This window comes from Paramormyrops kingsleyae, chromosome 24, assembly GCF_048594095.1.
Source record: "Paramormyrops kingsleyae isolate MSU_618 chromosome 24, PKINGS_0.4, whole genome shotgun sequence".
Taxonomy (NCBI): domain Eukaryota; kingdom Metazoa; phylum Chordata; class Actinopteri; order Osteoglossiformes; family Mormyridae; genus Paramormyrops; species Paramormyrops kingsleyae.
In genome coordinates this window covers 1,326,164-1,345,000 of record NC_132820.1, presented here as the reverse complement: position 1 = coordinate 1,345,000, position 18,837 = coordinate 1,326,164, and the positions used below count along the sequence as shown (strand labels likewise).

Below are 18,837 nucleotides of genomic sequence, written 5' to 3'. Positions count from 1 at the left end.
AACTTGTGGTCAAATTAATTTATTCTTTCAATCAATCATTACACGATGGACAACAAAATTCAAAATGCAGCGCTCAGTGCGAATCAGTGCACCATTGCTTGTCATTGTAGCCTATTACATAGCTGTCATTACCAGTGCCAACTGTTATCTTTCTACATAGGCGGTGTCAAATTTGACTTCTTGCAAAGAACTGGATCCAGAATCAGAAATGCTTTGATGCAAATTTTATTGATTCCATGACATTCTTTTTTTTCAAACTGTGGCCAAAACCTGAAATACTGTAAATATTACAGAAAATACATGTAAACCAAAATAACATCTATCAGATGCTAAGAAAATTAAAATAAAATCTATTACAATTAAGTATAAATAAAAAGAAATATCCACTATTGATACTCAGTCTCTTCTGCCTTGACGATGGGGCCACCTGGCTTCATCCACATCACATTCAATATCCTCTCTTGCACCCAGTGAAAAACCTTGATATACACCTTGATTTATAGGTGTACAGACTGATTGCTGATTGAAGAGTTGTGCAAACAAGTTTCACACAGGTACATTGGATATTCATAATTATGCAAGTACTTTCTATCAGCTGTTAATAGATGTTTTCCTTTTGTTCAACACAGTGAATCCAATGGAGTTTGGGATCTTTCAATGAGATCTGTGGTGACTGTTTTGACAAAGGGTGTGAAAAATGTGTGAAACAAATGAAAAAGTGTTAAGGCATTTGAAAGAGAAGACTTCTCCTGTGCTAAGAATGTGATGATGAAGATCAAGTGAATCCCAGTTTCACTGAGCGTGTCTTAGCAAATGAGAAAAACTGTAATAGTCTCCTGATAATCTTCCAAATCCACGACGGATTAATCGCCTCCGCCCCCGGAGTTTTTCCCCGCTAAACGTAAGTATATCACTATGGCTCCTGTCGTTTGCTCCGAGTGCAGTATGTTTAGTTATTCTTCTCCCGTCATTAGCGGTACGTTTGTCTGTGATAAGTGTAAGCTAATTGCCAGGCTGACGGAGAAGATCGCAGACTTAGAGGGACGCATCCGGACGTTACGGGAGATTCAGGAGAGTGAGAGTTTTATTTACGCAGTGTTAGCGGCTCCGGATATGTCCACTATAGTGAGCCAGTCTCCCCCCGCTCCGGCAGCAGGGCCTTCGCAGCAAGGCGAGTGGGTGACGACCCGGCGGCATAGCCGTAAGTCCAAACAGGACTCACACTGGCACCATTCACCCATTCGCGTTTCCAACAGGTTCTCCCCACTCAGTGAAACACCCACTGAGCCGCCTGTTGAAAGCGCTCTGGTAATCGGCGATTCTATGCTAAGAAACGTGAGAGTAGCGACTCCAGCGGCCGTAGTTAATTGTCTCCCTGGTGCCAGAGCGACCGACATCTTATCAAACTTAAAAGTGCTGGCTAATAGTAAACGTAAGTATTCGCATATTGTTATCCACGTCGGCACAAATGATGTCCGATTGAGGCAATCGGAGATCACTAAAGCAAATTTCATAGCGGTGTGCAGCCTTGCGAGGAAGATGTCCGCGTCAGTAACATGCTCTGGCCCTATCCCTGCTAGACGTGGCGACGAAATGTACAGCAGATTATCGTCGCTGCATCGCCGGCTGTCGGAATGGTGCCCGATAAATGGTGTGGGTTATATAGACCATTGCCGGACATTCTGGGGTAGGCCTTGGCTTTTGAAGAGGGACAGTATTCACCCCACGTGGGCTGGTGCCGATCTCCTGTCAAAAAGCATAGCTCACAGTCTTAGGGCAGATTGCTGACTAACCAGAGCCAAGCCAAGGCGGCAGGCAAAACGGCTTAACCGACTGCCTGCTAGTCGCTTAGAGTCGTCACCCAGGCTTCATATTATTGAGACTGTGTCTGTTCCCCGCGGTTTTAATCGTGGGGGGTCATTCCATCGTAGTTCGTGTCTTAAAAACCTTAGAGAAATTAGACCTATTTCAACTCTGGATAGTAGGTGTAATGCAAACCTAAAACTTGGACTCCTGAACATTAGATCGCTGGCTCCTAAGACATTGCTCGTAAATGAAATCATTACTGATTCCAATCTTAGTGCCCTATGTCTTACTGAGACTTGGCTAAAACCGAATGAGTTCTTGGCACTAAATGAATCCACTCCAGCTGAGTATAGCTATAAGCATAATCCTCGACCCGATCGCAAAGGTGTCGGAGTTGCTGCAATATTTAAGACCAACCTAGGAGTGCGTGAAAATACTGGTTATAGCTTTAGTACCTTTGAATTTATTATTCTAAATCTTGCAAGCACATCTAAGTGTAGTTCTACACCTCCAATCACCATTGCCATTGTGTATAGACCGCCGGACCCCTATAGCAATTTCCTTAAGGAATTTGCAGATTTCTTAACAAGCTTGGTGGTTACTACCGACAAGGCCTTGATTGTTGGTGATTTTAATATTCATATGGAAAATGAAAGTGATCCAGTAACAAAAGCATTTACTGCCATTCTTGACTCTGTCGGTGTACATCAGAATGTAACTGGGCCAACTCATGCCTGTAACCACACCCTAGACCTGATTCTTAGTCATGGTGTCCTGGTAGAACACATATCAATTATCCCTCAGAATCCTCTACTTTCAGATCATTACCTTTTAACATTTCAAATACAACATAACTCCCCTAAGGCCCCAGGCCAGAGGTACGATACTAGACGTTCCATAGCCTCATTATCCGCTGCAACTTTTCTGGAACAGCTCCCACAGTCCTTTAACCTAACCTCTGAAGTATCATGCGTAAATGAACTTGAACAGGTAACCGTGAACATGGTAGAATCATTTCGTACCACTCTTGATCATGTAGCACCACTCAAGAAAATAAAACATAGAGATAAGAAACCTGCCCCCTGGTACTCTAACCGTACACGTGAACTTAAACAAGCTTCACGAAAGCTAGAACGCAAATGGCGGTCAACAAAATTAGAAGTTTTTAGATTTGCCTGGAAAGAGAGCCTGTCTAAGTATAGACATGCACTAATGACTGCTAGGTCTATGTATCTCTCTAAACTAATAGAAAATAACAAAACCAATCCTAAATTCCTATTTGAAGCTGTATCTAGTTTAACAAAGAATCATTCAATGTTAAACTCACAAGTCCCAGAAGCTCTTGGTAGTGATGCCTTTATTGCGTTTTTTAATAATAAAATAACCACGATTAGACATACCATCACGAGCACGCCCACGGTTGCACACAACCACCAATCCTCTGCTAGTGCTAGTGTTATTAGTACTAATGATAACATCTTGGAATGTTTCACTCCTGTAGTGCAGACAGAACTCCTTCAGTTAATTTCCTCTTGCAAACCCACTACTAGCCTTGTTGACCCAATACCCACCAATCTACTTAAGGAAATTGCACCACTGATTAGCACTACATTGTTAAACTTGTTAAACTCATCTCTTAGTCTTGGATATGTTCCTAAATCTTTTAAAATGGCTGTTATTAGACCTATCCTAAAGAAACCAAATCTTGAACCTAGTGACTTAGGAAACTATAGACCCATCTCAAATCTTCCCTTCATTTCTAAAATTCTTGAGAAAGTTGTTGCTCACCAGCTGTCCTCCTTTCTTCAAGATAATAATGCTAACGAGCTATATCAGTCTGGTTTCAGACCCAATCATAGCACAGAAACGGCCTTAGTCAAAGTGATAAACGACTTGCTTATGGCTTCCGACCATGGCTGTATATCGCTATTATTCTTACTGGATCTAACTGCAGCATTCGATACTGTAGACCATAATATTCTTTTGGACCGGTTGGAAACATTGATTGGCATTAAAGGGACAGCACTACTGTGGTTTCGTTCATATTTAACTGATCGTTACCAGTTTGTCCATGTAAACAATGAGTCATCCATAGCCACTAAAGTAAGATATGGTGTCCCGCAGGGATCAGTGCTGGGCCCCCTACTGTTCAATCTATATATGCTACCGCTTGGTAACATAATTAGAAATTACAGTGTTAATTTTCATTGTTATGCTGATGATACACAATTGTATATATCTGTTAAACCTAGTGACGCATCCCAGCTCTCTTCTTTAGCCGACTGTCTGCTAGACATCCGTTGTTGGATGGCAAGGAATTTCCTCATGTTAAATACTGAAAAAACTGAGGTTCTTTTAATCGGTCCTAAGGAGGCCCGCAATAAGTTTGTAAACCCCAACCCGAGCGGCCTCCCTACTCAATTTAAAACAGTGGTCAGAAATCTTGGTGTCCTGGTAGACAGCGACCTCTGCTTCAGTGCTCACATAAATAGCATTACCAGTACGGCATTTTATCATCTACGGAACATAGCCAAGCTTCGGAAGTTGCTGTCCTTTCAAGATGCAGAAAAACTAATACATGCCTTTATAACTTCTAGATTGGACTACTGCAATGCCCTCCTTTCGGGTTGTCCATCTGGATCCCTACATAAACTTCAGTTAGTACAAAATGCAGCTGCCAGAGTTCTAACAAAAACTAAAAAATTTGATCACATTAGCCCTATCCTGTCTTCCCTGTACTGGCTACCGGTCAAGTTTAGGATTGACTACAAATTATTACTATTGACTTACAAAACTCTGAATTAGGGGTGCACCGATCGATCGGCGCACCGATCGATCGGCCTCGATCACGTTAATTTGAGGGGATCAGAAATCGACCATATTCCCATGAGATCCACCGATCTTAGTTATATGCTTTTAACTCTTTGGGGTCGAGTATGTCGTCGACGACATCGCGTACTTTTCGCGTACTTTTCGCGTCTATTTCAGTTTATAAATATCTCGCTGAAATCTTAATGTATAATCATGAAAAAAACGCTGGCTAAATCCGTAATCTGTCTTCTTTTCAAAACGTCCATTGTCGGAAGTATTAAAGTTTTTTTAATTAGGTTAAATCGGCAAAAAAGTAAACCATGTCATCTTACTTTGTTTTACCTGCATCGGGGGCGTGTAGTACCGCTCTCACCCGAAGATCGCTATTCACATTCTAAATAGCCGCATTAGCGCGTATTCAAATCGCATTCGCATGGTAATTTGATTAACAGCGCAACGGTGAAACGCGATCCAGATACATCCCCTTCAGCGCCATAAAAGGGGGTTGGGGACGTGGCCAGGTGACAATGGCTCATTCATACACATGAAAGTTGCTACATATTCAATGAAAGGAGCCAGAAATAGTTACATGAGTTAGGTTTTTCTTATTTATTTATCCAAATTAATGTTGCATCTACACCATTTAGTCATCTTCATGTAGCCAAGACTTTGGTGATCAGATATCTGGGATCAAAACAAACTGCCAGCATTGCTTACTATGTACTTTTATAATGTTTCTGCAAGTGTTCCAAACTGCATTTTGCAATGTCTATACTTTGATGTCAAATTTCAAACTTAACAAAAATCTGACATATTTACAATATATATTAAAATAAAGATGAGTGTAATGGCAAAACAAATATATAAGAAATAATTTATTTGCCATGAATTAAGTGTGATGAAATGTGTGATCATGCCCGTCAGTGAAAGTGTGTTTCCTACCCCTAGGCCCCAGAGGGTTAAATCAGCCTTTTCTCCCATTCCCGAGAGAGGTGCAGTGCAGGCTGCCTCCCTCCCTATTTTTTGGACAAGTGTGTCATAACAGCTATATATATATATTTTTTTTTTACAAAATTAGAGAAATTAAAGTCTGGAAGAAAAAATATGATTTTGTAGTTCAAACAGCAATGCTCATTTATATGTTCATTTATATTTGAGGACACTACCTCATGTTTTGTGAGTATTCATATCAATTTACTCAATAAAAATGGAAACATTGAAGTAACTGTCTTTTAGTTATGAAAGAAACAAGATCGGCAAAAAAAAATCGAGATCGGCAGGTAAGGTTGCCTAAGGATCGGTGATCGTTGATCGGCCAGAAAACTGCAATCGGTGCACCCCTACTCTGAATGGCCTTGCACCACAATATCTCAATGATCTTCTGGTCCCTTACAACCCTTCTCGCCTGCTTCGTTCACAAGGAGCAGGATATCTATTAGTTCCTAAAGTAGACAGGGTTACGGCAGGCTGCAGAGCATTCTCTTACAGAGCTCCGCAGCTGTGGAATGGTCTCCCGGCGGATGTGCGGGATTCAGGCACACTCTCGCTTTTCAAGTCTAGATTAAAAACGCACTTGTATAGCTTAGCGTATAGGAAACCTAGTTCTGGTTCCAGCTAGTCCCTCACTCCCAGTCAGACTAACAGTATGAGGTGATGAGCTGGGTGGGGATCGGTGTCATTGGCTTTGGATAAACTGAGGCGTCAGTGCTGTCACTCTAGCTTTACACTAGAGTGCTGATGTTCAGGGAGTCCCCATGCCTGTGTTCCCGCCTGTCTCTCCCTCTTTCTCATGCTGCTATACCCAGATCTGCCGGAGCCTAGACGAATATTGCACTCGATCATTTTGCTTGCACTGCCTCTGGTTTCCTCAACTCTGGCTAATACACAATTATTCTTACTTCCTCCCTCACCCCTTCTGGGGTGTGCTCCATGGAGCACAATGTCATTGAAGAGTTTATGCCTCTGCTGCCTGCAAGACAACTACCTCCACCTCCGGCAACTACCCTCCAACCTGCCTGCCCTTGGCTCAACACGATGCCTCGCCATCCATCCTGCGGCTGTGTCTCTATTACAGTTTTTCATAATTGCTTTGACCTGCTGAAAGAAACTGGGATCCACTGGGTCTTCATCATCACCATCTCGGCAGACCTGAAGTCATGTCCTGCGAATGTGTTAACACTTTTTCGTTGGATTCACACATTTTTTACACCCATTTTCAAAACAGTTAACATGGATGTCATTCAAGCTGCCCAAACGCCATTGTTTTAACTATGGTGACCAAACAGAAACCACCTATACCCAACTATTAGAACCTACCTAGATCAGTATGAAATCACTACAGCACCTGTTTGACACTCCTTCACACAAATCTGCAATCAGCAATCAGTCTGTACACCTATAAATCAAGGCGTATATCAAGGTTTTTCACTGGGTGCAAGAGAGGATATTGAATGTGATGTGGATGAAGCCATGCGGCCCCATCGTCAAGACAGAAGAGACTGAGTATCAATAGTGGCTATTTCTTATACTATAATAGATTTTTATACTTTATTGTAATAGATTTTATTTTTATTTTCTTAACATCTGATAGATGTTATTTTGGTTTACATGTATTTTCTGTCATATTTACAGTATTTCAGTTTTTAGCCACAGTTTGAAAAAAAAGAATGTCATGGAATCAATAAAATTTGCATCAAAGCATTTCTGATTCTGGATCCAGTTCTTTGCAAGAAGTCAAATTTGACACAGCCTATGTAGAAAGGTAACAGATGGCACTGGCATGACAGCTATGTAATAGGCTACAATGACAAGCAATGGTGCACTGATTCGCACTGAGCGCTGCATTTTGTATTTCGTTGTCCATTGTGTAATGATTGATTGGAAGAGCTCATACATTTATTTGCAAGTTGTGCTGTTTGAAGGCAAAATTTGCTTTTGTTTCATATTTTAAATGTTTTGGCACGGTTAGAGCCTTTTGCAAACAAAACGTGCCACTTTGACCATGAGTGCCACTGTTTTGGCCTGTGTGTTAACTGATTTGAAAATGTGGAGTTTGAGTTGATTGCAGCATCAAAGCAATAGAGAAAAACTGTAATCCTGCCATCGTGCATCAAGCACCACGTGCCTGCACCGGTCGGCCGGCCGCTGCATTGAGACATATATTTCAACCCCTGTATTAGCTTAGTCATTTCATCTTGTTTGTTTGACTCATCTGCCGGCCCCTGGAGGATGGGCTCCCCCTTTGGGTCTGGTTCCTCCCAAGGTTTCTTCCTCTTAGGGAGTTTTTCCTTGCCACCGTTGCCTTTGGCTTACTCAATGGGGGGTCCTTACGAGGCAGAAATGTAAAGCGCATTGAGACAATGTAATGTTGTGATAATGCGCTATATAAATAAAATTGAATTGAAAAAAAATTGAATAGGTTTTCTATCCTACCTGGCTTCTGATGAGCCACACCTGTTCCTGGTATTTACTTGAGTATAGGTGTGCCTCATCAGAAGCCAGGTAGGATAGAAAACCTATTGGACAGTAGCTCTCCAGGACTGGAGTTGGAGACCCCTGCCCTAGATCACCCCAAACATTTTACAATGGTTGAAGCTGGAAAGCTTAATGAAAACACACACCAGCCTGAAATTTCAGCTAAGAACCTATCTAGAAATTTGTTTGTTTAGTGCCAATTTGCCATATGTACAAAAGGGGCCATCTTTGGATTGGCATTTTCTGCTAGGAATGAAATATTTACATACTGCAAAAAAGAAACAGCAACACTTACATGATTTCTAATGAAATATATTGCAGCATTTCAGAATTGGTTGGTATTACAATTTTCAAATGCAAAAGTAGTTCTTGTTTATTTTATTTTTACAATGCAACATGACAGTAATTTGTGCCAAACTGGAGGATACAGCCACACTTTATATATGTAATTTGCAATGCTGAAAGTTGTTAGTGTTTTTTAGCCCAATGAACATTGAGTGCCCCAGTAGTGTTGTTGGCTGACAGCATTTGTCATGGTTATGGCAGCATGAGTCACTTTTGGGTGAATTGTGAAACGTTTTGGTGGTTGTAGGGCATTTTGCACCAAAGGTTAAATGGTGTGCTCAGTTGTGTATTGGTACAGCCCACTGTGTTAAGTGCTTCGAAAAAGTGGACATGGTATTGAGACAAGTGTGAAAATGATTGGAAAAAACTGTAACTAGTTGTGTGTTTCCTCACCTTAAATAAACACAAACAAACAAATAAATAAAGATGAAGGTCACAAGTGGTGCAGAGACAATAAATTAACTGGATGATGTGATTTTGTAACCATATTTCACTGTAACAGTCTCTGCCATGTTGTGAAAAGTTGAATCAACATGACATATTTTATAAAGAGATAAAGGTCTCAGCACGTCTGCTGGCCCTTAACCCCCAGCTCCCTGGGTGCCGCTATAGGAGGCTGCCCTTCGCGGACAACTAACTCCACAAAGAGCAAGTTGAGGGAGGCGTAAAAGAGAATTTCTATTAATTAAGTATCAATTACTATTATTGCTTACATTGACTTTATTTGATGTAGGAGCCCGTTAAAAAGGGGGTGTTTCATTTTCTGTCTCTCTGCTGCTCCCGCATGCTTTACGTATATATATGTCATCGGAAGAAAGGTCCGCTTTAGCAGTTGTGTTTTCTCTCCTTGCCCTTACAATTAGCAAATAAATGTAAGTAAATCTTCAGTTATAATGGTGTCTATTTTGGTCATTATATTAAAAGGTTTCCACTACATGCCATTCTGATTCTGCCATTAAGTGTTAAGATGTTTCCAAAACATCCTCTGTGGGACCAGAAATCACATGATCTCCACTGCGTGTTATTTTAAGTCGTCTATTTCCAGTTTTTTGATCAACATTATTACCTAAACATCCCGTATCTTAAATATTATCTTATATTTCTATCAGCATAAATTGCTCCAATCCAGCGACGTGGTATTTTAGTCACTTATAGCTTTGGTTCACTCTGAACAGATACATGAAGTTTGGCATATTTTGCATTTGTTGTAGCCATATTAATTTCACTCCAGATCAGTGGGATCAGATATAAAATGGAAAAAGTTAACATTTAAAATGAACCTGATGTCGTTAAAATATAAATGAATGGTGTCACTACAGGATTTTGTGAAAAAGACACGGTCTTAGAAACCCTAGTTTGCAGGACGTGCCAATCAACAGTAAGAGCAAAAGGGGGCTTTAGCCCTGGTTATCCCTCCACCATCCACTAGGGGGTGTAATTGTTCTTTACATGTTCTTTTATACAGTCATGGTTACAGACTCTCCAGCTCACTACACTCGTATTTTGAATGTATCTCATTTGCCAAAAAAGAGAGAAAACACACAATAAACAAATTTAAAGATGAATCTGACTGATTTTTGCATCATTATAATTGTTTTGTTCAAAGTTTCTACAGATAACACAATAATGTCATCACTTCTTTTGGCCACAATAATTGCGTGGTGAAAATCTGATATCTTGACAGCCCTAAATTACAGTTTACAACATTAAATACCCAGTAGTACTGACCTCAGTATCTCCAGTCTACAGTATGGAATACCCAGTAATACTGACCCCGGTAGCTCCAGCTTACAATGTGGAATACCGAGTAATAATGACCTCAGTATCTCCAGTTTACAGTGTGGAATACCCAGTAATACTGACCTCAGTATCCCCAGTTTACAGTGTGGAATACCCAGTAATACTGACCTCAGTATCTCCACTTCACAGTGTGGAATACCCAGTAATACTGACCTCAGTATCTCCAGTTTACAGTGTGGAATACCCAGTAATACTGACATCAGTATCCCCAGTTTACAGTGTGGAATACCCAGTAATACTGACCTCAGTATCTCCACTTCACAGTGTGGAATACCCAGTAATACTGACCTCAGTATCTCCAGTTTACAGTGTGGAATACCCAGTAATACTGACATCAGTATCCCCAGTTTACAGTGTGGAATACCCAGTAATACTGACCTCAGTATCTCCAGTTTACAGTGTGGAATACCCAGTAATATTGACATCAGTATCCCCAGTTTACAGTGTGGAATACCCAGTAATACTGACCTCAGTATCTCCAGTTTACAGTGTGGAATACCCAGTAATACTGACCTCAGTATCTCCAGTTTACAGTGTGAATCCCCCAGCCAGGCAGAGAGCAGCTTCACTCCTGAATCCTGTAGGTCATTGTCACTCAGGTCCAGCTCTGTCAGAGGTGAGGAGTTCGATCTTAAAGCTGAAGCCAGTACCTCACAGCATTTCTCGTTCAGTTCACACCGGTTCACCCTCAAAAAAATTAAAACACATTTAAATCAACTTGACAACAATTCATTTACTAAAAATCATTTTAACAATCATCCCAATTCTGATTGGTGTTCATTATATTTGTATGCATAACATATGTTAACGTCAGTTAATGTTTAACTGTAATAGTACCGTGAACTTTGCTAACCCACACAAATGTTTTGCAAGAATTATATGGTTGAATGGATGTTTCCTGCTTCACTGCTTAATTATTTCTAACATGAATCGAGGGCTGATAAGATTGTGTGATATAAGGAAGTAGGAGAAGAAAACAGAAGCTGTTTGTGTTTGTTTATTATGTAACTGCTGAAATGCATTGTGGGTTTTCTTGGTGTCCAGTTTCTTTTTTGTAAAAATGCATATTCTGTACTCACTTCAGCTTCTCCAGTTTACAGCTGGGATCCTTCAGTACAGCAGAGAGCAGCTTCACTCCTGAGTCTCCTGGGTGATTGTAGCTCAGATCCAGCTCTCTCAGGTGTGAGGGGTTTGACCTCAGAGCTGAAGCCAGGGAAGAACAGCCTTCTTCTGTGACTCTACAGCCTGACAGCCTGCAGAGAGATGGACAAAAAATCTCAGATAAATAAGATCACCTCACCAGTACAAGTGCTACTTTTAAGTAAATGTGACTACTTTCATATAAAGCGACTCCTTTCAATAATTAGTTAAAAGTGTGGAATTCCCAGTAACTGACCTCAGTATCTCCAGTTTACAGTGTGAATCCCCCAGTCCAGCAGAGAGCAGCGTCACTCCTGAATCCTGCAGGTCATTGTCACTCAGGTCCAGCTCTCTCAGGGGTGAGGAGTTTGATCTGAGAGCTGAAGCCAGCACCTCACAGCATTTATCTGTGAGATTACAGCTGCCCAACCTGGAAAAGAAAACATTTTAAGACAACTTACACATAGTTAATGGTACTCTGTATTATTAACGATGCATGTGAAAATTATATATGAATCTTCCCGTAATATATTCAGACCAATGAAACAGCTTCCACTGCAGTCATCAGCCATCGTTCTGCCAGGTTTCCCCAAAGTAGGGCTGGATATTGAACTTCGGTACTTTTATGGTACCGACCAAAATGGTCTGATCCTACCCCAGATAAAGACCCCCTTTGTTTCTATAGCAGGTCAGGATGCACACTGGATGGTCATGGAAATGTCACTTTCTGTTTTACTACATCACTACCTTCAGTCATTATAAAATCTGGGTCCCAGATTATCAAAAAAAAAACAGCCCAGGTATTAATGCACAAGGAGAAATAAATTGCATATTTTACATATTTTAAACAATGTTAATCTGTTACCGTCAGACAAGATACGTTTGCACATCCTCACTTACAGAGCTGTCCTAGATGTCTTGACCACAGGCAGCAGCCTCCAATGCTCCTTATCTGACCTGATGAATTTCTTCAGATCAAACACATCCAGCTCCTTATCTGACATCAGTAACACAAAGGCCAGAGCTGAATACTGTGCAGGTGAGAGGTCTTCTACTGAAAGACGTCCTGAATTCAGGTATCCTTGTACTTCCTCTACTAGAGAATTGTCACCCAGCTCATTCAGACAGTGGAACAGGTTGATGGTCCTTTCTGGAGATAAATTCTCCTGTATTTTCTCCTTGATGTATTGGGCTGTTTCTTTAATGTCATGTGAACTGGTTCCTGTCTCTCCCAGTAGCCTTTGTAACAGAGTCTTACTGGAGTCTGTTGAGAGGCCCAGGAGGAAGCGGAGGTAGAGGTCCAAATGTCCATTCTTGCTCTTTAATGCCTGATCCACTGCAGTCATCAGCAAGTCAGCTGATGAGTTTGACAGAAACACATATAAAGCAGCGAGATACTCCTGGATGCTCAGATGCACAAAGCAGTACACCTTCTCCTGATACAACCCATACTCCTCTTTAAAGACTTCTGTGCACACTCCAGAGTAAACTGAAGCTTCACTGACATCAATGTCATTCCCTGTCAGATCTTGCTCATAAAATATGAGATTGCCTTTCTCAAGGTTGTCAAAAGCCAGTTTACCAAGTTTTAAAAGGAATTTCTTGCTGTATTCCTTAAGCTTGGTTTCACTGTTTTTCAAGTACTTGTCATTTTTTAAACCTGTCTGAAAGATCAGAAAGTGTGTGTACATTTCAGTCAGAGTCCTTGGAATTTCTACCCTGTCAGTCTCACTAAAAAACCTTTCAAGAACAGTGGCTGAAATCCAGCAGAACACAGGTATGTGGCACATGATGACGAGGCTCCTTGATGATTTAACATGTGTGATAATCCTGCTGGCCAGGCTCTGATCTTTGAATCTCCTCCTGAAATATTCCTCCTTCTGGGCATCACTGAACCCTCGTATCTCTGTCACTCGGTGGATACACCCAGGAGGAATCTGATTGGCTGCTGCTGGCCGGGAGGTTATCCAGAGGAGAGCGGATGGAAGCAGATTCCCCTTAATGAGGTTAGTCAACAGCACATCCAGTGACATTTTCTTTGTTATATCAAACCAGCTCTCATTGTTCTGAAAATCTAGAGAAAGGCGACACTCATCCAGACCATCAAAGATGAACAAGACTTTGTACCTAAACAGCTCAGAAGATTCAACTGATTTGAGATCAGGGACAAAGTGGTGAAGCAGTTCAATCAGACTGTATTCATCCTTAATCAAATTCAGGTCCCGGAAAGGAAGAGCAAATATGAAGTGAACATCCTGGTTTGCTTTTCCTTCTGCCCAGTCGAGAATAAATTTTTGCACAGAGACTGTTTTCCCGATACCTGCCACCCCTTTAGTGAGTACAGTTCTGATAGGTGTCTCACGCCCACATAAGGGTTTAAATATATCATTGCACTTGACTGTAGTATCTTCTGTTAACCTTTTCTTGGATGCTGTTTCAATCTGTCTCACTTCATGTTCATCATTGACTCCTCCAGTCCCACCTTCAGTTATGTAGAGTTCTGTGTAAATCTCATTGAGAAGTGTTGGCTGTCCTTCCTTAGCTTTCCCTTCAAATACACACTGAAATTTGTTCTTCAGGTTACATTTGATTCTGCGCTGACATTGTAACAGAAGATGCCCTGAAATGAAATGAGAGGAAAATGCGGACTTTTCAAAAAACACAGTTTTTACTCATATAAGCAAAACTAAATCAAATTAAATGATAAACTGAAATGTAATACATGTTTTTTTTCCATATACTGTTTTTCTGAGGCCAAACAAACACACAGAGAATGAGATTCAGCTCTTACTCTTCTGCAGTAGGTCAGCGAGATCATTTTGGTCCATGGTCCTCAGGATGTACAGTGTGATCTTCAGAGCTCCTTCTCTACCACAGGTCTTCTGCATCTGACCATCACTGTCCAGGTCATTGTCCTTCTCCAGCTGAGACTCAGAGCATTCTGGGTAATTCTGGTCTAGATACCTCGTGATCTTCTTCAGCTCATCCTTCAGGAACCTCACAGCATTTTCCTCTAGTGACTAAAATACACCATCACAGTTAATTGTTGCCATTTGAACCAAACCTTTTCATAGTTTCATTTGTACTTGCAGGTTTGAATATCTTTCCTTTAACATGATTAGTTTCTTACTGTACAGCTGTATAAAATGTAAGCCAATTCACACAACACTTCAGAAAATATATATCGCAATGAATACAAACCTTCAATATGGAAGATAAACCCGGTTTCTCTTGTAGATCTGAACTGCATCCTTCCATTTGGTCTCTGTGAATAAGGCAGAAATATAAAGACCTCAAATCATCTACACAAGTGTAACAGAAAGTCTGTAATGGTCCCATTAAAAGTGCTCTTGCTGCCGACACAGAATAACCTAGTGGTGTATTTTAATGTGTAAAGGTGTAAGATGCCTTTTTAAGCTTTATTCATTAGGGCGGCTTCATAACATCAATCTTCTCATAACAGCAGAAGAGAACCAGTGACATCCTGCTCCACCACACAGAGACACAGCAGGCAGGACAGACAGTCTGAGTGTTTTAAACAGTGTTTGTTTAAATGCACATTTACCTCTGGTCTGTATGAAAAGGTCCCTTTCTGAATTCGAGTGGGGGCCTCATCGACTTGTCACTCTTCATGGAAACACAGCTGGGTGCAGGTGAGCCTGCTCTCTCCATCAGGACACTGTGGGCAGAGAGAGGAAACAAACCCTCATTATATAAATATAATTCATGTAATGTGAGCAGCATCACATTCAATCTTTGGTAAATTTTCAGTAAAGTCTCAAAAATGACAGGATTTGTGATTAGTTAAAAAGGTACATTCTTTAAAGGTATTTTCCTCATAGCTTGTATGTGCCTGTATGCCTTTTGAAGGAGAGTTGGAGTGTTTTAAATGGTGTTTGTTTAAATGTTAAAATTTACCTTTGGTCTGTATGAAAAGGTCCCTTTCTGAAGTTGAGTGGGGGCTGCATTGACCTGTCACTCTTCATGGAAACACAGCTGGGTGCAGGTGAGTCTGCTCTCTCCATCAGGACACTGTGGACAGAGAGAGGAAACAAACCCTCATTATATAAATATAATTCATACAATGTGAGCAGCATCACATTAAACCTTCAGTTGATCAGTCTTATGCTTAACCTGCTGTGAAGCTCTTCATGCAAACAGACTTTGATGTGAAATAAACTGTCTAATATAAAGTTAATATTCCTGTATGAAAGGTTTAGTTATCACTGTAACAGCCTCTGTCACTGGACTTGGCTGCTGTTCCTCTTTCCCAGTTAGTTTGTATCTGTATTTGTTCTCTACAGCGTTACAGTATGTGGTCATTTAGGGTAGGAGGGATGATGTGATGGTTCCCTCTAAAATAGAAGAACTGGCTGATTTTGGAGGAAAGAAAGGAAATGCTGAGGTATTTTATTATTAAACTACAAATATTAATGTGCCCCCCAGCCTTAGCTAGGAACCCTGTTTACTTTTACCTTATGGCCTGACTATAGACCCACAGACACATGCATGCTAGTGGGCTGTAACACTGTTACCTCTCAGGCCCCTTTGTCTTACACCCCACAGGGGGGGTCATTGCAGACACAGCTCCTCTCTCCTTATACCCCACAGGGGGGGTCATTTCAGAAGCAGGTTCCTCCATTTTGGTGCTGACCCACAGCAGATGATTCCTACTGGGGTCTCTGTGAACATGAAGGGTAAACAGATACATACAAATACAATATCTAACAATCAACACTTTTACGTTGAACTGGACGTTACTGGAATAACAATGTCACGCTAACAGTTATCGCCAGTTTTTTTCTTAAGAAAACGCCACACAGCCGCAGAACTTTATCTACTTTACTCCCGTAGTGTCACACGCTCCATGTTCGGCAGCGCTAAATTTCAGGTGAACTCAAGTCATTAAAACATTCTATATAAACGTGTTACTTTGTCGAATGTTAAGCGCATTATTCCATAATGTTTATCCAGGCGATTATTTATAGTGTATCGAATTACATTAAACGTCTAATTATACTGAGAAGTATTAAATCCCAGCATGTGTGTTAAACAGGGGCAGATTTAAGGGGCGGCCACCGCACATCAAAATAATAAAAAACAAAATTTGGATTAATTTATTTTCTAAGCAGATTCACAGAACAGACACGGTGCGGTGCGCCCCTACCCCCATAAATATAACTGCCCCCCGCAACAGCCCCCCCAATCAAAATTTTCTGCCGACGCCGCAAGTTAAACACGCTTATTTTATTATTAGTTGTATCTGCTGACTATAATCTTACCTTGCAATACAAAATATACTTTTCCAGCGTCTTATTCGTGTTCCTTACTGACGTGGCGACTCTAGCTTTAAATCTTTCACTTTCATTTACAAATTAATGTTCGTCCTGTGGGGGGGGGGGGAGGGGAGAGAACCTGCCCTCCGGTAACTGACTGGCTACACCTGGAGGGGCGGAGGAGTGTCGCTTAAAGGACACTGAGACAGATGGGAGGGGCAATACAGAATAGGAAGCCTGGGTGTTTAACACAGCGCCCCCCCTTTTCACCGGCTGCCGGATCGCAGTGGGGGACACGGTGTGGCTGTCGCCGATATCAGGGTGAAGGATGGGTGTGGCAGGAGCGGGGGTTAAATGTGTAGGGAAGACGGGGCTCCGTGTTGGCGGCAGGACTGGCAGCGGGGCGGGTCGAGCTGTGACGCGGGGCTTGCGGTGGGTGCGGCGGCACAGCGGGGCGGATCCTCTCCCTTCGCTGGAGGAGGACGGGGAGGCTGGTGCTGTGGTGCTGCCTCCCTCCAGGGCAGTAAGCTAGTGATGGGAAGTTCGGCTCTTTTCAGAGAGCCGGCTCTTGTGGCACGGCTCCCAAAGAAGAACCGCCTCTTTCGGCTCTCCCGCTTCAGAGACCCCTGACACATACCTACCCCGCATCACATCATCTCCCGCTTCAGAGACCCCTGACACATACCTACCCTGCATTACATCATCTCCCGCTTCAGAGACCCCTGACACATACCTACCCCGCATCACATCATCTCCCGCTTCAGAGACCCCTGACACATACCTACCCTGCATTACATCATCTCCCTCTTCAGAGACCCCTGACACATACCTACCCTGCATTACATCATCTCCCACTTCAGAGACCCCTGACACATACCTACCCTGCATTACATCATCTCCCGCTTCAGAGACCCCTGACACATACCTACCCTGCATCACATCATCTCCCGCTTCAGAGACCCCTGACACATACCTACCCTGCATTACATCATCTCCCGCTTCAGAGACCCCTGACACATACCTACCACCTGACACTGTGTCTCTGCTGTATAGACTGTCAGATTCTCCAGTGATGTCAAAGCAAATCAGTGTGGACAGTGAAAGACCCAGTACTGTCACTGGTACAGAGGTATGTGATGCAGGACTGGAAAACTGAAAATGAAATCTCCATATGGCAGAGAAATTCCAGACCTGAAGGAGAGGTTAATGAAAACTAAGTGCTGATACAGACAAACCGGTCTGACACGTCCATCAGTGTCAGGTGTGCAGGAATTCAGGCGAGGCGGGATGTGACCAGACTGGGCGTGACGGAATGGAGGCTTAACTGACACAACAGTAACTTACTGCCTGCTGTGCTGCATTGTTATTACCGTCCATATGTGAAAAGACAGGACATCCGTGTCAATTCAAAGCAGCTGAGTACTGCCCAGTTTATGCTGGCGGCTGGTTTTAGTCGGTCTGAGATGGCTTGAGATGGTCTTAGGTGACCATGTCCCAGCACTTGCTGGTTTAGCTGGGTGGGCTGTGGAAGCCGTTGGGTATTATTGTTACGGACGCGGGGCATGGTGCAGGCAGGGAAAGGAAGGTGACGATCCCCTTGCGGTTCTGAGACAAACAGAGGTTTGCAAAACAAAACCAGAACATTAAGGGAAACTACAAGATAAAAGGGACCATGAGGGATCAGGAACCAAACAGGGAAAGATACTGAATTAACTAAAAATCACGAAACAAAGTACAACTAAGAAACTAAGCAAAAACACAAGGAATAGACCTGGGGGTATTTTTCGTACGTGGATTACTGGTTTAGCCGGATGTAATTGTTGACGATTTGGCATGACCCTGGATCTGTCGGTTTTTCGAAACTCTTGCTGGGTCTGTTGTCATGGCAGCACATTCAAATCCCCAAACCTGCTCGGATCTGGTTTGTTCTGTGTAAACAAGGATGCAACACCAGAATGTTCAATTTGATTTCCAACATGCCACAGTGAGGGGGGGGGGGGGGGGGAGGAGCCGGGTCTGTGGTGTACTGGCCTTTAACAGCTCCTGTTCGTGCTCCACCCAGAGCAGGTGGGTGAGATTCGCCATCTGCTGCTATCTTAGCATCTCTCCTGTTCTGCTCCGTTACTCACAGATTGATCACCTCTCCATGACTCTTACCAGCGATCAGCAAAGCCTTCCCCTCTCC

General features: G+C 42.3%; 2 protein-coding genes and 2 long non-coding RNA genes across 4 annotated transcripts in view; 1 reads left to right on the top strand and 3 right to left on the bottom strand.

Annotated features, from left to right (window-relative positions):
* LOC140582252 (uncharacterized) overlaps positions 1 to 10,550 on the bottom strand; it is a 20,340-nt gene extending 9,790 nt beyond the window's left edge. The window contains exon 1 of the long non-coding RNA XR_011985178.1: positions 10,345 to 10,550. This is a non-coding gene — a long non-coding RNA (uncharacterized lncRNA). The remainder of the gene's footprint in view (positions 1 to 10,344) is intronic.
* On the top strand, positions 916 to 1,853 carry LOC140582473 (uncharacterized). Its single transcript, XM_072706864.1, has 2 exons — positions 916 to 927; positions 1,168 to 1,853. The coding sequence occupies exons 1-2, from the start codon at positions 916 to 918 to the stop codon at positions 1,786 to 1,788; spliced, it is 633 nt and encodes a 210-aa protein (XP_072562965.1). The 3' UTR covers positions 1,789 to 1,853.
* LOC140582254 (uncharacterized) lies at positions 8,388 to 10,338 on the bottom strand. The gene is made up of 2 exons (XR_011985180.1): positions 10,210 to 10,338; positions 8,388 to 10,164 (listed from the first exon to the last, which is right to left on the bottom strand). It is a non-coding gene; the product is annotated as an uncharacterized lncRNA (long non-coding RNA).
* A 761-nt stretch (positions 10,551 to 11,311) lies between the features above and the next one.
* The window catches only part of LOC140582250 (protein NLRC3-like), a 113,105-nt gene continuing 105,579 nt past the window's right edge, over positions 11,312 to 18,837 (bottom strand). Inside the window, exons 5-10 of the mRNA XM_072706484.1 lie at positions 14,942 to 15,055; positions 14,578 to 14,641; positions 14,168 to 14,396; positions 12,277 to 13,996; positions 11,633 to 11,806; positions 11,312 to 11,489 (exon numbers count right to left, since the gene is read on the bottom strand). Of these exons, the coding sequence (XP_072562585.1) occupies positions 11,312 to 11,489; positions 11,633 to 11,806; positions 12,277 to 13,996; positions 14,168 to 14,396; positions 14,578 to 14,641; positions 14,942 to 15,055 (2,479 nt within the window). The remainder of the gene's footprint in view (positions 11,490 to 11,632; positions 11,807 to 12,276; positions 13,997 to 14,167; positions 14,397 to 14,577; positions 14,642 to 14,941; positions 15,056 to 18,837) is intronic.